Below are 22,203 nucleotides of genomic sequence, written 5' to 3' on the forward strand. Positions count from 1 at the left end.
CTGACCAAGGTTTCATAGCTCCTGAGCCCTGAGCCACACTAGACACCAGGCCTGAAGCTGGGCACACAGTCCCGGGATGGGGTGGCACTAAGCACCTTCACCAGCGAGTGTCCCTTAAAAGTTCCCTTCTGCCTGCTATTTCAAAACCTGGAGGCTCTGGTGGTGGCCCCATGTTTCTCTGGGGCCCCTTGCTTACCACTGATGCCCTCCACCACCCTGGGAGGACTGTTCTCTCTCCTATCTCACCTGCACTAGAGAGGGACCAAGGAGAGGAGCCCAAACTAGGGCTAGGATAACTCAGCCTGCCCATGGCCACCTGTCCTTCAGGGCTCCTTGGCATGAGGACCTTTAGCACATCTGAAGTTGCTGACATTCTCAACAGGTCCTTGGGCCCATCCTTTTTAAGAGAAGAAATGGCCACTCTGTTGTGTTCTCTTGAGGACCCCTGGAGCATAAGTGCAGCGCTTCCTGTGTTATTTTCAGAGCCTAGAACAGTGCCTGGCACATAGTGGATGCCCAATGAATGTTAAATGACTGGATGACATGCCTGTGGGACATTTAGGTGACAAATTCAGAAAGCAGATGAAGAGTCAAGTCCGTATTCACCTCAGATTCAATTCAGGAATGAGTTTGGGACAGGGATGGGGAGGTCACAGATGCTTGTAATTGATGGCCAGAGAGAGGGCTGAGGAGCAGGGCCCAGGTAGGTCACAGCAGGAGTAAAGCAGGTGAGATGCGGTTTCCTTTGGAACTAAGACATCCCTAGCATATTAAACACAGTATCTTTCACTTCCACAAAGAAATGCACTCTCTCCCACTTCTCTTGAACCATGAAGCCCTCTCAGTCCATCCTTGGTTTCCATGGATACAAGCGAGCAAGAACACAGGGAAGGATGCTGAGTGCTGCTGGGAGCAGTCTGGGGGGAGCTTCTGGGGGCAGCCACTCTCAGCCTGAAGCAAGGGCCGCCATGTGTGAACGCTGAGCTGTGGCCACATCTGACAGTTTACCAAGGGCACCCAGAGATTCAGACTTTAATATGAAATCTGGTTTTTGGATGTTGGCAACTAAGTTAGATTCTTTTTTAACCTGTTTAAAAAAATAATAATAAACATGGAACAAATCCAGCATGAGGACAGCCACGGAAGAAATGAGAGGGCAGGAAGCGGCAACATCACAGCGCTGGGCAGAGAAAGCAGAAGGAGCCTCCAGAGACAGAGGACAGATGACAGCCTCTGGAGAGCTAAGGGCAGGGAGGCGAGGGCAGGGCAGGAGTGTTTCCAGAAGTTGCCAACAGTGTCATCCAGGCAGATAAGGCCAAGGAGTCCCCATCGCATTTCGCAACAAAGTGATGATGTTTGCCAGATCAGTTTAGCAGACAGCTGGGGCAGCAGCCAGGGTTAGAGGAACTAGGCGGGGGAGGGCCGGTGAGATGTAGAATGAGAGTAGATGAGAGAGTGTAGACAACTCTCTTAAGAGGCTTGGCTGTGGTCGGCCAGGAGGAAGTCTGACCACTAGCAGCTACAGTCAGCTGGGCAGCCAAGATGGGTGGAGGGAGGAAGATCGGCGGTATCTGCCCAGGGAAGGTGGTAGAAGAAAGGGAAGTTGGGGTAGGAGTGGGGTGGGGGCTGAGGCAGGGTTGGGGGAACAGTGGGGACAGAAGGGTGAAGAACAGAGAGTTGGAGACTGAATCTCAGGAAAGAGGAGCTAGCCTAGATGGAAATAAACACAAGCATGGAGCACCTGCTCTGAACATTGCCTCTCTCTACCTGGAACCACGGGGCAATAGCTTATATATAATTTAATCCTAGAAAATCACTTAAGAGAGATGTCACTAAAGGCATGTTTCATATGAGGGAACTGAGGCTCAGAGAGTGAAAATGACCTGTCCAAAGCCACTCAGCCAGAACATCTTGGGTATGTTCCTCCAAAGATCAAAAGCTGAGGTGCTCCCCACTGCACCTCCCAACTGTCCCCTCCAAACCTTAGAGCTGCAAGGATCACAGTGTTCCAAAGCTGGGGTGTGAGGCTGTGCGGGTGGAGGCCATGGGAACTGGGAAATGTCCTTGTGCCAGGCAGGGGAGGCCATTAGCGCCCTTGGAGAGTGCAATCTCCAACTGAGGGGGCAGAGCCCACAGCGGGGGCATGAGTGGGCAACCAGAGAGGCAGCAGGCAGAGGAGGGGCTTTTGCCTGCTCTGAGCAGTTTGAGCTCATTTGAAGTCAGCAGGAAGAGAGGCAGTGCACGGTGAGGGACTGGAGTACAGAGGACAGAGAACTGATGATTCTGGTCCTGCCTCCTCAGTGCCGGCTCCGATGTAGTCTTGGAACATGCACAGTCCCGTGGACCCCTCCAAGCAGTCCTACTAGGGGAAGGCAGCTGAGACCATGGGGGAAAGGGCAGGGCCCCTCGGTGCACGGATTCCAACAACCCTGTGAGTGGAGGAAGGGCCCCTCCTCAATGGAGCCTAAAGGGGGGAGGAGGACTAGGGCTCCAGGGGCCGTAGTGGAGCAAGAAGCTTGCTGGGAGTCTGGGAAGAACTCACGGGGCCAGGCCAGCCCTGGGAGATTGTGTGGTGAGGTCACTGCGAATGGCCAGGGAAGGCCCCAGGACAGGACTGGGTCCTTCCACTCAGGGCTGGGGCGGGGTGGGGCACTAAAAGGCCAACTCAGCTTTCACCCATTTCCCTGTCACTGACAAAAGTGACTACTACTTGGGTAGATTAGGAGGGACTCCTGCCACTCAAATGAGTTTAAGCTAAAACAGGAATAATTTGGCTCATTTAACTAGAAAAGTTAATGGCAGTGGGAGTCTCTCTGAGCTTGCTTTCTTGCTTACTTTCCATGTCTCAGCTCTGTTTTCCTCATGCTGGCTGTATTGTCAGGTGGCTCTCCCCATTATTGGCAAAGATGCCCCTCAACCAGCCCCAGGCCCACATCCTGCCAGCTCAGTAGCCCAGGTGGAAGCTTTCTTAACGGTTCCAGCAATAGGCTCAGAGCTAACACCCATTGGACCGACTTGGGAAACATGTCCATCCCTGAAGCAGTCCCTGCAGCTGACCACCAGCATGGACTCCATGCTCCCCTCTGGAGCCTGTAGTGGAAAAGCAGCCAGAAAACAGGGATAGGGATGGCACTGGGCACACTTCCTCCCTTCCACACCCAGAACCCCGGCCCCCTGACTCTGACCCTAGTCTCCACAGCTATAGCCTCAAGAACTACTTCTGACCGAATTCTAGCCAGGCCACACCCCTGGAAATGGGGGTGACAGGAGGGGAAGCAGGGAGAGCATATGGTTGTGAAGTGACATGGGATAGACCTGGGTTCCCATCCAGGCTTTGTTCCTCACTAGCTGCATGCCTCTGGGCAAGTCACTGCCCCTCACTGAGCCTCAGTTTTCCCATCTGTAAAACAGTAATAACAGCTGACACATCAATAGCACCTACTGTATGCAGTTGTCATTTTAAGCACTTTCTAGATACTTTTTTATCTTTATTTTTTTTAAAGAACTTTATTACTTTTTTTATTTGAGAGACAGAATGCACACAAGCAGGGGGGAGGGGCAGAGAGAGAGGGAGAGAGAGAGAATCTTGAGCAGGCTCCACGCTCAGCACTCAACTCGGAGTCTGATGCAGGGCTCAATCCCATGATCCTGGGATCATGACCTGAGCTGAAATCAAGAGTTGGATGCTCAATCAACTGAGCCACCCAGGCAACCCTCTAGAAATGTTTTAAAAATCTTCAAACAGACCCTGTGAGTAGGTACCATCATGATCATCCCCATTTTATAGGTGAAGATGAATGAGACAAGAAATGTCCAGCAATGAGTCTAAGGACACATGGTTAGCAAAGTCTGTGCGGTGACAGCAATGGACTTATCAGGAGCAGAGCTAATGTGGTGAAGTGGCTGAGCACTCCCACCCCCTAGGGGCAGATGCCTGGGAAATGCTGTAAGCACTGTAATGATGACAGGCACTCTTGAAGTTTTGGTTGGTTGGAACCTGGCAGAGGCAGGATAAGGACAGAGAAGGCTCTACCAGCTGATGCTGAAAAAGTCCTAAGGCCAACATATCAGCCTTAAAACCTTCCCTGAGAGATGCTGAGAAGCACAGAACCCCGGGGCGCCTGGGTGGCTCAGGCAGTTAAGTGTCCGACTTTGGCTCAGGTCATGATCTCACAGTTTGTGGGTTCAAGCCCCGCATCTGGCTCCGTGCTGACAGCCTGGAGCCTGCTCCGGATTCTGTCTCCATCTCTCCCTGCCCCTCCCCCACTCATGCTCTGTCTCTGTCTCTCAATAATAAATAAACATGCAAAAAAATTTTTTAAAAAAAGAGAGGGAGAGAGAGAGAGAGAGAGAGAGAGAGAGAGAGAAGCACAGAACAGAAAGATGGGCATGGGGAACAGCCAAGCTTCAAGGAGAAAGGAAGGGGTTTCCCACCTTCAAGTCTCCATCTAGTCACATTTTATCCTTACACCTCATCAAAGAGGAAACTCAGAGAGGGGAAGCCTTTTAGCCAAGGTCACACAGCAAGCAGCCAGCTTCTGGATCTGAATCCTCCCTCTTTTTTGTTTTTTCTACTCTGGGGACCCAGAAGCCACTGGACCAGCCTACCAGTGTGGAGGGGAGCTTGTGCTTTGAGGATGGGAGAGACCTGATATGTTAGTGATCTGAAGGGTGATCAGTGCTGGGAGTGGTAGACAGGAAAGCCTGGTGGCAGGACCTCCAAGGAGGCACTCAGCACCCACCCAGCCACCAGGTGGGCTTCTGGGTTCATTTCAGGGGCAGCAGGTGGCTGAAGGAAGGCGGATGCACAGAGGAGAGAGTGATCAGTGTGACCTTCCTCTCACTGGTCAAGAAAACTGAAGATGACAATAGTGCCACTGAATTTGGGCAACTTAAGGGTCACTAGTGACCTTGGCTGGAATGATACCAGGGACAACAGGAGCAGGAGGAGACAGATTGCAGATATCCAAATTATACGATGATGATGATGATGCAGAGGGATGAAGGGTGAGAAGATCAGAAAGAGTGGGCTCCAGGGCATGTAAGCAGGGAACCCTCTTTCTCTCCTGAAAATAGAGAAAACGGGGCATGGGACATGTGAGGACTCTGTACTATCTTTGTAATTTCTCTGTAAATTTAAAACTGTTCTAAAATTAAAAGTTTATTTAAAAATAAGGATGGCAAAGAGGTGAGAATGGGGTGGCTGGAGAGAGTTTGTAGGTGGCTGGGGGGAGGCAGGAATTTGAGGAAGGGAGAGCATGCTCATTGGACTTCTGTTTTTTGCATGTGAAACTGACTGAGCAGGAGGCTGGTGATGAGGAAGTGGTGGGGAGTCCTGGGCTAGGACATGTCAAAGGAAGCAGGAGGGGCATGAGGCCTGAGATCCCTCTACCTACCCTTCCCAGGCATCCTTCAGCCCTGCTGTGGTCTCCTCCCTAGAGGAATCCCAGGGACTCCCTAGAATCCCAGGGACTCTGCCTGGGCCTTGTTCCAAGTGGGGGCTATGGAGAAACTGCCAGGGCCAGGGGTCCATGGGCATAGTAGGTGCAGAGTTCCCCAGGCAGGTGTCTGTGAAATGTTTGGAGTTTTATTCCTACTCCAAAGTACCAGGATTCACTGCTGATCCACTCAAACTGTTCTCCTTCTCAGAATAATTGATTGCCCAACTCAGAACTCAGAGGCCCAGCTGGGGACCACCTCTCTACTTCCTGGACTGGACCAAGTAAAGTTGGCTTGTTTCTGTCACCTTCCCGCAGAAGATGGGGGTGGGAGGCTTTGTAGGAGATGGAAAAGGCTTCTTAGAGCCGAGGAGGGTTTCAGGGTCTCACCTCAGCAAGGAGTGGAGATGTTCCAGGAGGCCCTGGCAATGGTGCTCACCCCCACACAGGGGACTTCTGTGCTCAGAGCTCTGGGAAACAAAGGTGCCAGGGGGACTGGCCCTGGAGTGTCCTTGGAGGAGCCCTGCCCTGAGAGTCTGGGGTTAGACGCTGCTTCCCTGCTTCCGGAACTCTATTTGGGATTCCTCTGAGAGGCCTGAGGCTTGGGAGAGAAGGCAAAGGAATTCCTAGGCTGGCCCTATTTGGAGGCAGCAAGTAAGGGAGGGGTGCTCAGAATAGAGGTGGAGCAGGGATGGGGAAGAAGTTCAGAATGCTGGGGTAATGAGCTGGGTTGGGGCTGGGCATGGTCAAGGAAGCAGGGATGGAGGGGTGTGGTTAGGAACTGAGATCCCAATGGGAATAGGGTAGGCTGGACTGAGTAAGGTGCTGCTAGCGATGGCTGACTGTGAATGTTTGGAGGTGTGGGCTGAGTATGGGGTGGGAGTAGGCAAGGAAAGAAATTGGATTTGGGGTGGAGACACAAGTGACAGTGGATAGTGATGGGGATGGACTAGGAATGGGCCCTTCGCAGGTGGGGATGAGCTGCAGATGGACCAGGGTGGCTGGTCCAATTGGGTTGGGTTAGGGGGTTGGGACAGAAATGGGTTTAAACTGGTTTGGGATGATGGTGAGGCCCGGACGAAGAGAAATGAAGCACGGAGTGGGGCTGAGTGGGGCTGGGCCCGAATGGAATGAAGTGGGTTTGGAACTGGGACAAGGAGCTGGAAAGAAGAGGGGTGAAGCTGGGCCTGGGTAGTGGTTGCATACGGTAAGTGTGGTGAGGTAGGGTCTCGGCTGGGTAAAGGGCTGGAGAAGTGGGTGAGCGCCTACGTTGGGAACACTGTAGGCGAGGTTTTAGGACGTGGGTGGGACGCGCCTTGAGAGCTGAAGGGCAGACCCGCTCCCGGGCGAAAAGTGCAGGGGCTGTGGGTGAGGGGCGTGGGGGCGCCCCGGGGCAGGCCGGGAAGGGGGGGCGGGCCTCCCCCTGCGCCGGGCCAGGGCGGCGCTAGGACCGAGCGCGCGGAGGGAGCGAGCCGGGCGGAGCCTGCGCCCCCCGCCCCCCGCCGGCCGGCTCCCCTCCCCCCGGCCGCTGGCTCGCTCGGCTCGCAACGCTGCAGAGGCTCCGAGGCGGCAGCGGCGGCGACTCCTTCTTTCCTTCCCTGCTCCTCTGGCCGTCCGTCCGTCTGTGCGTCTGTCCGTTCGGTCTCGGTCCGGCCAGCAGCATGGCTGGCGTCAGCTTCAGCGGCCACCGCCTGGAGCTGCTGGCGGCGTACGAGGAGGTGATTCGGGAGGAGAGCGCGGCCGACTGGTGAGCCCCCCGCCCCCGCCCCCCCCCGGCCCCTTTGTCCCCGCGCCGCCGCCGCCGCGCCTTTGTTTCCACCCGGCTCCGCCGCCCTGCAGCCGGGAAGGGAGGGGGAGACCCCGAAATGGTGCAGCGGCCCGGGAGGGCCAGGGAGGGGCTGCCTTTGTGCGTGCCGGAGGAGGGGCCGGGCCGGGCCAGGCGGGGCACTGCCGGGCCCGAGCTTCCACAGGCGGCCCCAGTCTCGCGGTGGGAGCGGTGGCCCGACGCAGGTCAGGGAGAGGCAGGGTCCCAGATGTGTGGTCCGGGGCCGCATGGCCCTGCGGTAGCCCATCCCCCGCCCTCTGCCCTTCCGCCCCGGGCCCGGGGGACAGGTGTGCACGGGGCGGCCAAGGGCACCTTCGCCACCTTCGAGCGGGCGAAGACCGGGCGGGGACGAGGCGGGGACCGAGCTAGCGGAGCCAGCGCAGCCTGCCTTGCCCAGCCCGGCCCGGCCACAGCACAAAGGAAAGCTAGGGCGGGGGAGGAGCAGGGCGGGCTGGGGGCCGGGGCGCCCCGCCCACCGGGGGGCCTCTCGGAGTTGGGGTGTGATGGAAAGACGTACTTTGCCACATAGCAATCACCCAGTGACGCCTGTTCCCCTCAGGGGTCGTGGAGGAGGCAGAGATGAGTCCTCTTCTCTCCGACCCGACCCAGAGGGGATTGTGGGGACTAGGCATCAGGGCTGGGAGATGTAATGGGGACTGAACTGCCTGGCTAGGTGGCCATCTGGGGTTCCTGGGAGGAAGCCCTCAGGCGCACAAGTGTGGAGGGAACCCCCAAAGAGGGATGAGAGGGTGAGTAGATCCACTGAGCCCCTAAGCCTCATGGCCCAGTGGCCAGGGACTCTCAGCTCCCTGGTGGGGGAAAGCTGAACTACCCTCTCCCGCTTCCCCAGCTGTTGTCTTCCCCTGAGCTGTATGAGGGGATGGGCCACCTGCTCTCCCTCTGGAGTCCCCTGGGTGGCAGGAAAGCAAACTGCCCCATTCAGGAATCATCTTGCCCCAAAATACTCTCTCCTGGGACAGGTACCCATTCTGTTCTCTAGGCCTGTTCTTCTCCTGACAGGCAGGAAACTGAGGCACAGAGAGAGGATAGGCGTGAGGGACCTCACCTGGGCTGGCTTCACCCTCACCTTAGGAGGGCAGTTGGGTAGGGACACTGACCTGGGGGCTGGAGGAGGGGCAAGATGGCCAGGCGCCCATGCCATGGTACTGCAGCACTGGCTGGCAGCCAGGCCTGGAGGGATGGACGCGGGAGACAAGCTCTCATGTCCTGCAGGTCAGTCACAGGAGAGGCCAGCACAGGCTAAGTGGGCAGGCGGCCCACCTATTGTCCCAGCCCTGCCCCAAGGGGGCTGAGATCATGGGAGGAGTTCAGGGCAAGTGGCCGGCTTGGCCTGGTGGAGGAGTTAGCCTTGGGATATGGGCCCTGTCTGCAGAGAGGCACAGCCCACCCTAAGATGTCCCCCTCACCCTCCAGTCTGGTGGTTAGTGTCTGCCATTACCCCATTTCCCCCCTAACCTCCCAGAAATTGGGCTCTGGCGGCCTAGTACAGGGCCACACAACCACTGCTGGCCCACATCCTGCTTAGCAGAGGCCTGGGCTCCCAACGCCCAGCAGCATCCATGTGGCCAAAGTAAGTTATTCATCACTGGCATGCGTCACCCCCCCATCTGGGTTGTGTGTGGGACACACACACACACACACACACACACAGACACGCACCCTCGCACATGTACACATTTGCTCACTCCCAAGGGCCCAGATAGCATTTTGTAAAAAGAGTGTGAGAATCATATCCTGCGGAGTGGGCCATGAATTCCCCCCAGGCCCAATACAGAGCCAGGGGTACAGTGGGGTCTCAAGACTCATGGGCAGACCCTGCACTAGGAGGCCAGAGGAGGGCATCTTAGGTACAGTTGCTGTCTTGGTCAAGGGGCTTGGCACTGCCTTCACTTCCCTTGCCTCTGAGTGGGAGGGAAGGGGATGGGGGAGCTCACTCCTAGGTGGCAGAGCCTCTGAAATGGACCACTGCCCTGGCACTGGGCCCAGGAAGTCAGGTTATGTAGTGGGAAGAGCAAGTGTTGTCCTGGGTGTGACACTACTCACTGTGTGACCACACACAAAGTGTCTGCTCCCCTCTGGTCTTTTTGAAAAGATGAAGAGGCGACAGGACTCCACCATATCTGGGACCCCCAAAGCCCTTCCAGCTGCAACATCCTGAGAGTGGGATTGTCCTGAAGAGTCCACCTGCCTTTGGTCCCCCACCTCAGCTGAACTCAGGATCTCCCTGGAGTGGCTACACTCCAGTCCCCACCCCACCCTAGTCCAGTGTCTCTGGCCTAGGTGGTTTCTCAGAGTTTGTGTCAGTATCACAGGTACCTACTGTTGCTGCCCTATGCTGGTCTTGGAACCCAGGGAGTGATAAGTGTGGATTGACCAAATCAATGCTCAGCTTCACAAAGCTTACAGCTAGGGCATTGTCTGTCTTCAGGGGTTGGAGCTGGTAAGACAGGTAGATTCCTGGGCCTCCCTTCCTGATACCTTGTGGTGTCACCAGCTCCCACCCATGCAGGCCCAGGCTGCCTCTGATGTGTTGGAGGAGCTCAGGTCTAGTGAAAGCTAGGATGGGTTCAGATGCCTCCTGCTGTCCCTGCTGGGGTGTGGTAAGTGCTCTGGGAAGGTGCAGCTTCGGGCAGGGCTTTCTTGGGAGCTGGCACTGGGGGCCCTGAAGGATTTCAGCCAAGGGTGGGCAGTGGGGGTAGAGAACTAAGTCTGGCCTTCCTGTGGAGGGAACCACATATGCAGAGGCTCCAGGGTGGGAAATATCCAGAATTGTGTTTGGGATAAGGGAGCCATCCAGCACACCCCAAGTGTTTGGTGTGGATATGGATGTCTGGCTGGAAAGACAGGTGGGGCGGAGCTCAGGGTTGAAGGCCTGCAACTTAGGCATGGTTTCTGCCAGGCAAGGGCTGTGGCCATAGCAGGAAAAGATGGCCAGAGGTGGGTAGGCAAGGGTTGGGGCGGAAGGGGTCCTTGGCAGGCAGGTGTTCTTGCGGGGAGCAAGGGCCCCCAGAGAGGCTGACAAGTTGTTCCAGCGAGATGTGATATCTAGAGCAGTGTCTGGCAGCCAGGGTCTTTGAGTTCTGCCTCCATTTCTGGTCTGCAGAATGGAGACAGACAGACTCTCCCTGCTTCTCTGAGGGCCCTTTGTTCCCAGTGGTGGGTTAGGGTAGCCAGACAGGTGGTGGGACAGCTGTGCTGGGAAGCAGCTGCCAGGGTTGGGGCCCAGGCAACAGTTGGACCAGGAGCTCCCAGCCCCACAGCCCACCTGTGTCCCTTTCTGGAGGGGGGGGGATCCCAAGAAGCAGGGGGCTAGGGATCTTGACTTGTGCTGACCCCTTGAGACTGGGCCAGGCCCTCCTTCCTTCCCTGGGCCCTCCTCCTTCCTTCCTCCCTCCCTCCCCCTTCTTCTCTCCCCCTCCTTCTCTCCCCCTCCTTCCTCTTCCCGCTCTCCCTCCCCCTTTCTTCCCTCGCTCCCTCTGTCTTTCGTTTTCTCTTCATCCCTTCACTTCCTTTCTTTTCTCTTTCTTCCTCCTTTCTTTCTGTTTCCCCCTCCCTTTCTCTTCTCCAGCACCTTGCCTCCCCTTCTTCTAGCTCCTAGCCTCCTCCACTTGTTCTGGGAGTAGAGAAAGGAAAGCGTGGAGAAGGAGCTTGAGACCTGCTGAGCCTCCGGGACAAGGCTCTTCTTCCTCGCTCCAGTGGGTTCTCAGGAAACGTCTCTGCCTTCCCTTGCGCGAAATGGATGCTGTGCCACTGCTGCTTGGGGAGAAAAAGCCAGGGCAGAAAAAGCTAAGGAGGGGGAAGGAAGAAGGCTGCTACAGTCAGCTTTCTGGTGAAGCTAAGGCAGAAGGAAAGGCCAGCATTCCCGGGAGGCCAGGGCCTCAGCTCTGGCAGAGGCCTAGAGCCTGGAAGGCCAGGAGAACATGCCAGGGGTCTGAGTCTGGGGAAGAGTGACAAGAGTGGCCACGTTGACCTCATCCCCATTTCTGAGAGGCCAAGATTGAGGCCAAAGCCATGTCCCCAGGGTCCTTTGTGTTCAGGAGAATGTTGGTAGGGTGGGCCAGTCATGTGCCAATTGCCAGGTTGCCATGGTTACCCAGGGATGCCCATCGAAGAGAGCACCAGGTTCTCTCTCCTCCCCCTCCCTTGCCATGGGAGGAGGGGCTGTGGGTACTGAAGAACACGCCAGGTAGGTTCCTGGCGACAGCCAATGGAGGATGAGGATCATGGTAGCCAGGGAACGGTAACCAAGGAACCGTCGCCTTGGAATCTCCCATCTCACACCCGCTCACTGGGTTGTAGGCTGCCAGGGCCCAGGCTCTGAGCATGGGACACATAGGCTCCCTCAAAGCCAGCGACCAGGCAGCGAATACTGCCCCATTGCCTACTCCCCGGCTGACCCAGGCCTCCCTGTCCCAGGTCCCAGGCTGCCTCCCACTGGGCTTCAGCCAGAATTGGTGCCTAGCCCTGCTGTCGTGATGACATGGCAGTGCTGGGCCAGAATCCCTACTCTTGGCCTGCCCCCTCTGTGTTCCTCCTCCTCCCCAGAGCCATTCCCACCCAAAATTGGCAGCCTGGGCCCTGACAGTACTCTGAGCCACCCCTCCCTTTCCCCAGGGCTCTGTACACATATGAGGATGGCTCAGATGACCTCAAGCTTGCAGCATCAGGAGGTAAGAATTCCAGCCATTCCTTTGCCTTCCTCTCCGCCCCCTCCTCTGGTTGTTTTCTTCCCCACCCGCCTGGCTGCAAGCCATCTCCTTGCTTGCAGCCAGTCGACCCACACTTGTCTGCCTGTGTCCTTCCTCCAGCCATCCCTAAGATCCCCAGGGTGGGGAGGGAGAGAGCCTTGCTTGCTATTTGATTATAAGAAGAGTGAGCCTCAGAAAGGGAGAGTGACTGCCCAAAGTCACTCAGCTAGGAGAGAAGGGGCCTGGCAGGTATGGCCCGGATCACTTCCACTTTCTCGGGAACCCAGGGGTTTTAAATTTTACCTCAGCGGGCACTAGCACAGTGTAAGAGATGGTGTGCGAACAGTGAGACAAGGGATGTGTGAAGAACAAACACTTCCTCAGTCCTACCCTAAGTCAGGCCCCAGGGGTTTCAGAGACAAAGCTCGCTCCTGCCTGCTGGCCCTGTCTCACACCAGCATGGAACTGCGGGGCCTCCAGATCTCTGGGTGTGCCTGCAGAGCCCACGAGAGGAGTCTTTCCTTCGGGCTCCAGGCCCTTTGCAGGGTAAGGGTTCAGGAGATGGAGAGTCCTGATACCCTCCTGATTCCCCCAGATGGGGGTTTGCAGGAGCTCTCCGGCCACTTTGAGAACCAGAAGGTGATGTACGGCTTCTGCAGCGTCAAGGACTCCCAGGCTGCTCTGCCAAAATATGTGCTCATCAACTGGGTATGCAGCTATGGGCTGGGAAGGGAGTAAAGGCCCCACTTCACCCACTGACACCACCAGAGAGCGCCCCACTAGCCCCCTGGAAAGAGAGCCCGGGGCCTCAGGCTGCTGACCCCTCTTGTCCTTTCCCGACCTCCTCTTCCCTGGGTACTTTGCAGGTTGGTGAAGATGTGCCTGATGCCCGCAAATGCGCTTGTGCCAGCCACGTGGCTAAGGTGGCTGAATTCTTCCAGGTGCGAGTGGGGTTGGGGCTTGTGGGAGCAGGGTCTCTGCACTGGCTGGTGGTAGTGATGGGACAGAGCCATGCTGCCTGAACACGACTTCTTGCTGCAGGGTGTCGATGTGATTGTGAACGCCAGCAGCGTGGAAGACATAGATGCGGGTGCCATCGGGCAGCGACTCTCCAATGGGCTAGCGCGGCTCTCCAGCCCCGTGCTGCACCGACTGCGGCTACGTGAGGATGAGAACGCCGAGCCGGTGGTCAGTGTGCCTGGGGCAGACTGGCCCTGCCAGGGCTGCACCTGCCCCACATCTCTCGGTCCTCACCCTTTGTGTATGGCAGCTCCCGGAGCACTCAGCCCATTCTCCCCACTCATGCCAAGCCATTTGACTTTGCAGGGCACCACCTATCAGAAAACTGATGCAGCTGTGGAAATGAAGCGGATTAACCGCGAGCAGTTCTGGGAGCAAGCCAAGGTGTGGACCTTGGCCCCAGCTTTCAGGCTGAGCTGCCCCTCCCTGACCCTACCCCAAGGCATAGCTCTGGCTTCTATTCCCCAGGTCCCTCCCTTAAACAATGTGTTCCATCTTGTTTGCTACCCCAGCTGAAAGAGGGAGCCCTTTTGGCTTTATGCCTATAGGGCATAAATCCCAGAACTGGTACCTCCCCAATCCTGGGTTGGGGATGGGCTGGAGGGGCAGAGGCGGGCCCCAGCTCAGGGCCTGCACTGCCTTGGCGTGGGGGGTTGCAGAAGGAGGAAGAGCTGAGGAAGGAAGAAGAGCGGAAGAAGGCTCTGGATGAGAGACTCCGGTTTGAGCAAGAGCGGATGGAGCAGGAGCGGCAGGAGCAGGAGGAGCGGGAACGGCGCTACCGAGAGCGGGAACAGCAGATAGAGGAGCACAGGTCGGCCCTGCCCCACCCCAGGCCACATGCTCCAGGCCTTCGGTGGACCCACCCTCAGGTGTGCATGCTGGCTTATCGTTCCAGGAGGAAACAGCAGACGTTAGAAGCTGAGGAGGCCAAGCGGCGGTTGAAAGAGCAGTCTATCTTTGTAAGTTTTTAGCCAGGGCTCCCAGTCTCCTAGCGAAGGGAAGTGAGAATGGTCCTTGTGTTCCTGGGCTTCGCGGGAGGGGCGGGGGGATATCCGTGGCTTGGGGACAGTTCCAGGTGTTCAGGGTACCTTTGCATGGACATGGAGTATCACAGTGATACGCAGAGTATCAGGCCTGCCATCTGATCATGTGGGCCTCTGTTCCTTGGCTGTGGAAAGAAACCTCCTTGGAAGAAGCTTCTTTTATAGAATAGAAGAGAAAATCTACCATGACCTTCACTGACCAGCCTCCCTCTGCCCCTCCCAGTGGAGCCTAAAAGGCTTGGGGTGGATTGGGCACACTTCCTGCACTTTGGGGTCTGGCGGCATGGTCCCCACCACAGTTGTGCTGCAGAGCCACATGAATGAGCCCGGGCCAGTGCTCTGAGCATCTGTAGTATCTCCTTTAGAGTAGCCCCTGTTCCGAGGGTGCCGTCTGACATCCAAACATTGGGATGGGCCGTGGGACCTGACCCTTTGAAAATCATAGTGGAGTTGAGTCTTCATGCTTTGAATTGAATTTTGTATTTCAGCAATAGCTAAAGTCGTTCAGGGCTGAACATGGTATAGTTCAGGATGGGAGGTGGGTACTACTCATCTGGATTGGGACTATGATGGCCATTTGTGCTGCGGGGACACAGGGTCATACTCACAGGAGGCTGGGAGGGAGGAGACCGGTCAGCCCTGCAGAGGCCCTGGCATGAAGTGGCTGTCATAGTTCACTCTAATCACAGTAGCCCCTCGGGGCGGAGATGATGTGTGGTTAGTAAGCTCCACCTGCAATCGTTCATTCAGCAAACGTTTGTCACCTGCCATGTGCCAGGTGTTCGAAACAGTGGAGAACAAGGTGGGCAAGATTTTTTTCAAAATTAATCGGTGAATCCGCTTATTTTGAATTGTGCCGAAACGTATGTAACATAAAATGTGCCACCTTAACCATTTTTTAAGCGTACAGCTTAGTGGCATTAAGATTGCCAATATGTTCGTATTGTACAACTGTCATCACTATTTATCCTCAAAAATTTCATCTTCCCATACTGAAACTCTGTCTGCATTAAACATTAAACTCCCCATTCTCTGTTTCCCCAGACCTCAGGCAACTGCCTTTCTACTTTGTATGAATCTGACGCCTCTGAAGTACCTCATTTGAATGGAATCATGTAATATTTTTTCCTTTTGTGACTAGGTTATTTCACTTCGCAGTGTTTTCAAGGTTCATCCATGTGTCAGAATGTCTTCCTTTTTAAGGCTGATAATACTCCATTGTATGTATACACCACATTTTGTTTACCCATTCAGAGCAAGGTCATTTTGAAAAAGTTGATTTTGACAGAAAATTTCACACACACGCACTCAGAAGTAGAAACAGTAGTAGAGTGAATCCCCTGATCACTCATCTTCACCAGTTGTCAGCATTTTAGTCAAAGTCTTAGAAGTCTTAACACCATTACCATTACATTAGAGTCTCGTCTGGCCCTTCAAGTGTGGCTCATGTGACAGTGACAGTGGATGCTCTAGCAGGTCAGTGTGGTGACCCTACAACTGCAGGACTTTAAAGACAGTCCCGTGTGTGAATTTTGGAATTTAGGACCATAAAATGCTTTCTCCTTGCTTAAGCTGTTCTGCTTTCTGTCCTCTGTTAAGAATTGCATTCCTTATACTGAGTTCCATTTTTGCCTGGGCTGCCAGGGAGCTCCCCATGTATCTGAAGCTGCTCAGGCACAGCAGTGCTTTTGACCCTATGATTAGTGTATTGATCTCACTTTCCTACCCAGAGCCCTAATTTGTTTCAGTGTTTTGCACGTTGTTGGTAGTTAAGGCTTTTGTGATGAGCTTGCCTCTAGTCCTTTTTTTGAATCTGGCAAAGGACTCTAGTGAGGTTACACTAGCCAGTGCTGGAACATCATCAAAGGCTGGTGGCATGTAATTTATAGGAAGGCAAGGACCCTGCCTGGAGCCGAGTGAGCTGAGGAGCAAGGGAAATATGAATGGAAATAGAGAGAGGTAGGTCAGAGGAGGACTTTAGATTTCATTCTGGAAGACACAAAGCTGTGGTTGGAGTGACATCCATCTTGAGGGGTACTTTGGAGGGCCATTTTCTTAATGTATCCTGAGGGGAAAATTTAAGTTTCAGATTATGTGCTCAAAGAAGCTCTGTAACTTCACCACCTTACCTGCAGCTTATTCTCTCTGCACCAGTCCCCTCCCCCAACCTACCCCATTTGCCACAATAGTAGCAGGAGCAGCATTGATTAAAAATCTTTGATGTAGTGAGTTCAGTTGTGCAAATATGTGCCAACTGAACCATGTGCTGGCCGCTCACACACAGATCTGACTTCTCAGCCTGTGTCACCCACAGGGGGCAGGGGTGATGATCCCAGAAAAAGGAAATTATGATATAGTGTCATCTGTGGTGTATGCCTGGAACACCTCATGGAGACCCAAAAATGACCTGAATGGGCGAGGGTCCTTTTGTTCAGGAGGCAGTGCCAAGCTGAGGCTGAAAGCAGGAAGAGTTGAACCTGGGGTGGGAGTTGGGCATTTGGGGCAAGAGGGATTGACCTCCCGTGTGAAGGCATGGAGGTGGGAAATGGTGTGCGTGTTCCAGGAACTGTGACTGCATTGTGCTGAGGACTTTGTGTTTCATCTTACAGGTAGTGTGGGTGAGTCACGGCGGGAAGAGGGTGTGAGAGAGGTGACGGGCTAGATCAGGCAAGCGAAAGGGAATGTAGGATAAACAAGGAGCCCCATCTGCCTTTACTCCTGGGGTTGCGGCCTCAAAACTGTCCAGTGCAGGTAGCTAGTGAAGTGCAGTAGGGGATGGTCTGCAGCAAGCTGGGGTGAGGGTTCCAGCAGTACAGCTCTGGCCAAGAGCACACGGGCCATTGTTGCCAGGGCTTCTGGCATTTCAGGAGAAACTAGAGATCCTGATTTCAGTCTGATACTCCTGATTTTTAAGTGGTAGCAACTAATGTTTTAAAAACATCATACTGGGGGTGCCTGGGTGACTCGGTTAAGTGTCCGACTCCTCTAACTTTAGCTCAGGTCGTGGATGGAGCCCCATATCGCGCTCTACACCGAGAGTGGAGCCTCCTTGGGATTCTCTCTCTCCCTCCCTCTCTGCCTCTACCCCATGTGTATACATGCACTTTCTCTCTCTCAAAATAAATGAATAAACATTAAAAAAAATAATAAAAACATCATACTGGCAAAACAAAAGCCGTCTGTGGGCCATACTCAGCTAGTACTCACTCCGGCTCATGAGAAGCTCCCCAAGGGATGTTAAGCTAGGAGAAATCATGGTCTGATTTTGGATTTTGGAAAAAATCTTTTTATGGGAAGAGACCAAGGATATGGGACTAATGAGAAGCCTCCTGTCATAATGCCAAGATCCGGGCATCAGTGATGGGGGTGTGGTTGGCTAGGTACTGAGGTAGGAGGTCCAGGAAAAGTTAGCTACAAAGCAGGGAGCACTCCTGAATGACCCTGGATGCCTGTTGGATCTCAGGGTGATGGTGCAGGAGTCCCTGAGCTGGGTACCCAGGGCCTGTCTGAGCTGGAGATGAGGTGGCTGAGGGCCTTGTAGATAAAGGGACTATGTGACTGGGTAGTGAAGGGAGCAGGGGTGCCGCCCCCAAGCTGCTTCCTGCCAGGTTGTGGAGAAAACATGAGGCCTGTAAGAAGGCCAAGAGCTCCTGGGAGAGTGGGATGACCAGGACACTGTCTTTTTGGTTTCAGGGTGACCAGCGGGATGAAGAAGAAGAGACCCAGATGAAGAAGTCAGAATCGGAGGTAGAGGTGAGAGTTGGGGGAGCAGGACAAAGTGAGGTGGGCAGGGCTTGCCTTAGCTGGGCCTGGCTCTCACCCTTTCTTTGTGCCCCTAGGAGGCAGCAGCCATTATTGCCCAGCGGCCTGACAACCCACGGGAGTTCTTCAAGCAGCAGGAACGAGTTGCGTCGGCCTCTGCGGGCAGCTGCGATGCACCCTCACCCTTCAACCACCGACCAGGTAGTCCCAGGTCTAACCCCGCCCCCCACCTGACCCCCTCTCCTCAGGTTTTGGGCCTGAGCCTCTCTGCGACTCTTTCTTGGAAGGGAAGCCTTCCTTGCCCAAGGACCCCTTTGGAGAAGGCAAGGCCATCCATTCATCAAGTGTGCTTTCACCCACTGGCTCCCAGGTGGCAGGACTGAGAGGGGCTCAGGTGGGGGGGGGGTTGGTGTTGGCCTTGGCTGAGCAACAGGTAGTGCTAGAGGTCATCTGGGCAGCTCTGGCATGGGCTGAAACCACCCCTCCCGCCCCCTCCCCCCGCCCTTGAGTGTGGGGAGTGGCCCTCCTGGGGTTGAACTAGGTCTTGCCTGAAGGGCTGTGGGTGCATGTGCGGTGGACTCTTACTCTGGCCCTGAGTTTGAGCAGCCTGGAGCCTGTACCCAGCGCTCACCGTTGGGATTCTCCCTGTGCAGCTTCCACCTCCCTCCACAAAGCACCCTCCTGCTCTGTCTGCTGATCTGAGTGTTTGCCCCTGCTGTGTGCTTGGCCTTGTGCTGGGGTTCCGGGGGTGGGGCAGGCTGTCCCTGTACTGCTTTGAGTCTGGCTTTGTGTGGCAAGCTCATTGCTCTGCTTGTCTGGTGCTGGTGGGAATCATCTGATGGTTTGAGGCTGTGGCCTAGTATGGCTGATTGTGTGCCCTAGCGGAAGGCAGTTTGGACTTCTAGGGCCAGCCCTGGGGGCGGGTGAGGCCTCATGGGGGTGGGGGGGAGACTGACCCTCTCTTGTCCTCTGTCTCTCTCTGTCTGTCTCTCTCGGCAGGTCGTCCGTACTGCCCTTTCATAAAGGCATCGGACAGTGGGCCTTCCTCCTCCTCCTCTTCCTCCTCCTCCCCTCCACGGACTCCCTTTCCCTATATCACCTGTCACCGCACCCCAAACCTCTCTTCCTCCCTCCCATGTAGGTAGCAGCCCCAGGCCTCAGTGGGGTGGGGTAAGGAGGGCCCCGCTTCCCAGCAGTGCCCCTGCCCTCCCCCATCCTGACTGCTGATCTCTGGTGTTTGTCCCCAGAGCAGGTATTACCTGCCTCTTTTCCCTGGCCCTGAAGGGGCTCTTGTCCCAAGGGACCTGGCTTCTAGGGTCTGGAGCTGTGGTCTGGCCCCTGAAGGGCTGGGGGGCTCCTAGCCCCTACCCAGACTCCAGACAGGAGGTGATGGCCAGGCCCCCAAGGTGGACAGTCCTGGTCCCACCTGGCTCCCTTGGCCCTTACTGACCAGCCTGGGGGTTTGTTCCATAGGCAGCCACCTGGACAGCCACCGGAGGATGGCACCCACCCCCATCCCCACCCGGAGCCCATCTGACTCCAGCACGGCTTCTACCCCTGTCGCTGAACAGATTGAGCGGGCTCTGGATGAGGTCACGTCCTCGCAGCCTCCACCACTGCCTCCGCCACCCCCTCAAGGTGAATGAGGGGTTGCACCCTAGCTGCACCAGGCCTCTCCCCAGTCCCCAGGCTGGGAACCCCACGTGGCCATAGTAACAACTCCTTAGGGATCTGGGCCACCCATCACTGGGCCTCCCAGTAGCTATGGCAGGGAGGAAGCTTGGTGTTGCAGTCAGACCTGCTATCTCTGAATCTCAGTATCTCTCACTGGAATGCGGATGGGGCCTTCCTCCCAGGGCTGCCGAGCAGTTTAAAGACACTAGGAGATAAAGGGGCAACAGGGCCCAGTGGGTGTTCTGGAAGGTGCTCTGTATGGAGCTCTTAGTGGAAGCCTTCTGTCCTGGAAGTCAGGGGGTAGGCAGAGTACAGTAGGGTGGCTGTCCCAGGCCTGCTTCTTTCCCTGAGGGAGCTGACCACATCTCTCTCCTGCATTTGTGCTATTGCAGAGACCCAGGAGCCCGAGCCTGGCCTGGATAGTGAAGAGACCAGCAAAGAGGCCAGAGCAACAGCCCCTCAGGCCTGGGCAGGCTCCATGGAGGAGCCCCCACAGGCACCAGAGCCTCCCCAGGGGCAAGGCAGCCCCACGGAGGACTTGATGTTCATGGCATCTCCAGAGCAGGCTGTCCTGGCTGCCCCTCTGGAGCCTGCCATGGCCAACACCACCACAGCTGACATCCCGGTAGCTGATGCCATTGAAACCGACACTGCCACTGCCGATACCGCTGTTGCCAACACCATTTCCCCTGCCGCTGCCAGCCTCATTGACCTATGGCCTGGCAACGGGGAAGAGGCCTCCACATCCCAGGCTGAGCCTAGGGTCCCTACACCACCTTCAGGTGCCGAGGTCACTCTGGCAGAGGTACCCCTGCTAGATGAGGTGGTTGAGGAGCCACTGCCACTGGCAGGCAAAGGCTGTGCCAACCTTCTCAATTTTGATGAGCTGCCTGAGCCGCCAGCTACCTTCTGTGACCCAGAAGAGGAAATAGAAGGGGAGCCTCTGGCCACCTCCCAGGTCCCAACTCTGCCCTCTGCTCTAGAGGAGCTGGATCAGGAGCCAGAGCTGGAGCCCGAGCCAGAGCCCCACCTGCTGACCAATGGCGAGACCACCCAGAAGGAGGGGACCCAGGTGGGGCAGGGACAGCCTGGTGGTAGGGGTGGTGGTCAGGGTTCTAGCAGGCAGTACCTCCATTCTCTGAGACCCATATTATTGGAAGGAGGCTCCATTTCATTCTCCCTCCTTGGGCCATCTCTGCTTTTGTGCCCAAGGCAGGCATATGTTTCCCTGGAAACCACTGATAGAATCACTGGTTGCTGGGGAAACGCTCAGGCCTGGTAGGTCAGCCCTAGCCCTCCTGGGTGGGGCCCAGTGACCTGGAGCTTTCCTCCTGCAGGCCAGTGAGGGGTACTTCAGCCAATCACAGGAGGAGGAGTTCGCCCAATCCGAAGAGCTGTGCGCAAAGGCCCCGCCTCCTGTGTTCTACAACAAACCTCCAGGTAGTGCTGGGGTGGGTGATAGGGAGGAGTTCCGGTAGGGGTGCTGGGTTCAAGTGTGAAGATGCGCGCGCGCGGGCGCGCGCACACACACACGATCACTTGGGGGTGTTGCGTTCAAGTGTGGATACAGCCACAGCTCCCAGGGGTTTGGGGAAACAGCCATGAATGTGCTGAGCCATCTCCTTATCTTCCCTCCTTTCCCAACACCATAGAAATCGACATCACCTGCTGGGATGCAGACCCAGTACCAGAAGAGGAGGAGGGCTTCGAGGGCGGTGATTAGCGGTGGCGCCCGCCCTCAGGCTGCCCTCGCCAAGGCCGCCCACCTGTGCCGGCCTCTGGCCAGACGGCCCGCCGTGCCTGCACTCGCAGCAGCTCCGCCTGGCACCCACTCCGGATTCCGGCCCTGGCCCGGGACTTGGCCGCTTCCCCACCCACAGGGCCTGACTTTTACAGCTTTTCTCTTTTTTTTAAAGTTGATAGGAGACTTGTACAGTTGACTGGTTTTCCTCCCGTTGGTAGTTGAGACGCTGTTGCAAATTCTACCCCCTCCCCGCCCGGACCAGATTGTAGCTCTTAGTCCTCCCTGCTCACTCAGCTGGACGGGGTGGAGGCCTCGCCCTTCGTGGGAGCCTGGCGTCGGGGGAGCTCTGGTGGGAAAATGCCCCACCTCTTTTCCTAGTTTTATGTTTCTTGGAAAAATATCACTTTGTATTCTCTGTCCAGGGCTTCAGATATTTTGCACGAATTTTAAAACATGGCAATAAATGGCTCGTGGGCTCTGGCTCCCTGGGACCCCCTCCCCGCCCTTCTCTTGACCCCTCCCCGCCTGGCCCAAAGGAAGTAGGCCCAGCTGGGGCCCCTCGGCTTCCAGGCCCTTTCCTGCCCCCCTCCTGCTGGGCAGGTCCCAAGCTGGAGGCCCTAGGCGCGGATCAGGTTAGGGCTATCGGTGGGGCCCGGGGCTTAAATGGCCCCTCCCTAACTCCTCCCTCTTTGCTTGGGTTCCTTTTTCACGTTCAGTAACTGTTTTTGGAAAGCACAAACTTCTGTAACGGGTCGTGCTCATGTCTGTTAATAAAGAAATCCAGATCCCTTCAGGCCTGCTGCTCCGGGCCTCCAGGGGCGGATCTGTGGTGTGCCGCCTCCCCTGACCCCCATTCCCAACTCTTCCCACCTCCAAGGCCACAGGGAGCACCCTCACCGTGATCTCACGGGCAGGGAAGGTAGGGTCTGGAGCTCCCAGGGGAATCAGCCTGTGAAGTTTAGTTCCTCAACCTCAGGTCAGTTTTTAG

General features: G+C 56.0%; 1 protein-coding gene across 1 annotated transcript; it reads left to right on the forward strand.

Annotated features, from left to right (window-relative positions):
- Positions 1 to 4,364: 4,364 nt before the first annotated feature.
- On the forward strand, positions 4,365 to 22,008 carry DBN1 (drebrin 1). Its single transcript, XM_047090453.1, has 14 exons — positions 4,365 to 7,185; positions 11,899 to 11,954; positions 12,568 to 12,680; positions 12,839 to 12,913; positions 13,014 to 13,160; positions 13,299 to 13,376; positions 13,652 to 13,803; positions 13,888 to 13,951; positions 17,729 to 17,788; positions 17,875 to 17,998; positions 19,271 to 19,435; positions 19,864 to 20,543; positions 20,809 to 20,911; positions 21,124 to 22,008. The coding sequence occupies exons 1-14, from the start codon at positions 7,100 to 7,102 to the stop codon at positions 21,192 to 21,194; spliced, it is 1,974 nt and encodes a 657-aa protein (XP_046946409.1). The 5' UTR covers positions 4,365 to 7,099; the 3' UTR covers positions 21,195 to 22,008.
- The last annotated feature ends 195 nt before the right edge of the window (positions 22,009 to 22,203 follow it).

This window comes from Lynx rufus, unplaced genomic scaffold, assembly GCF_022079265.1.
Source record: "Lynx rufus isolate CCGP_SWC_20201006 ecotype Redwood Valley unplaced genomic scaffold, mLynRuf1.p SCAF_1, whole genome shotgun sequence".
In the NCBI taxonomy this organism is placed as follows: Eukaryota; Metazoa; Chordata; class Mammalia; order Carnivora; family Felidae; genus Lynx; species Lynx rufus.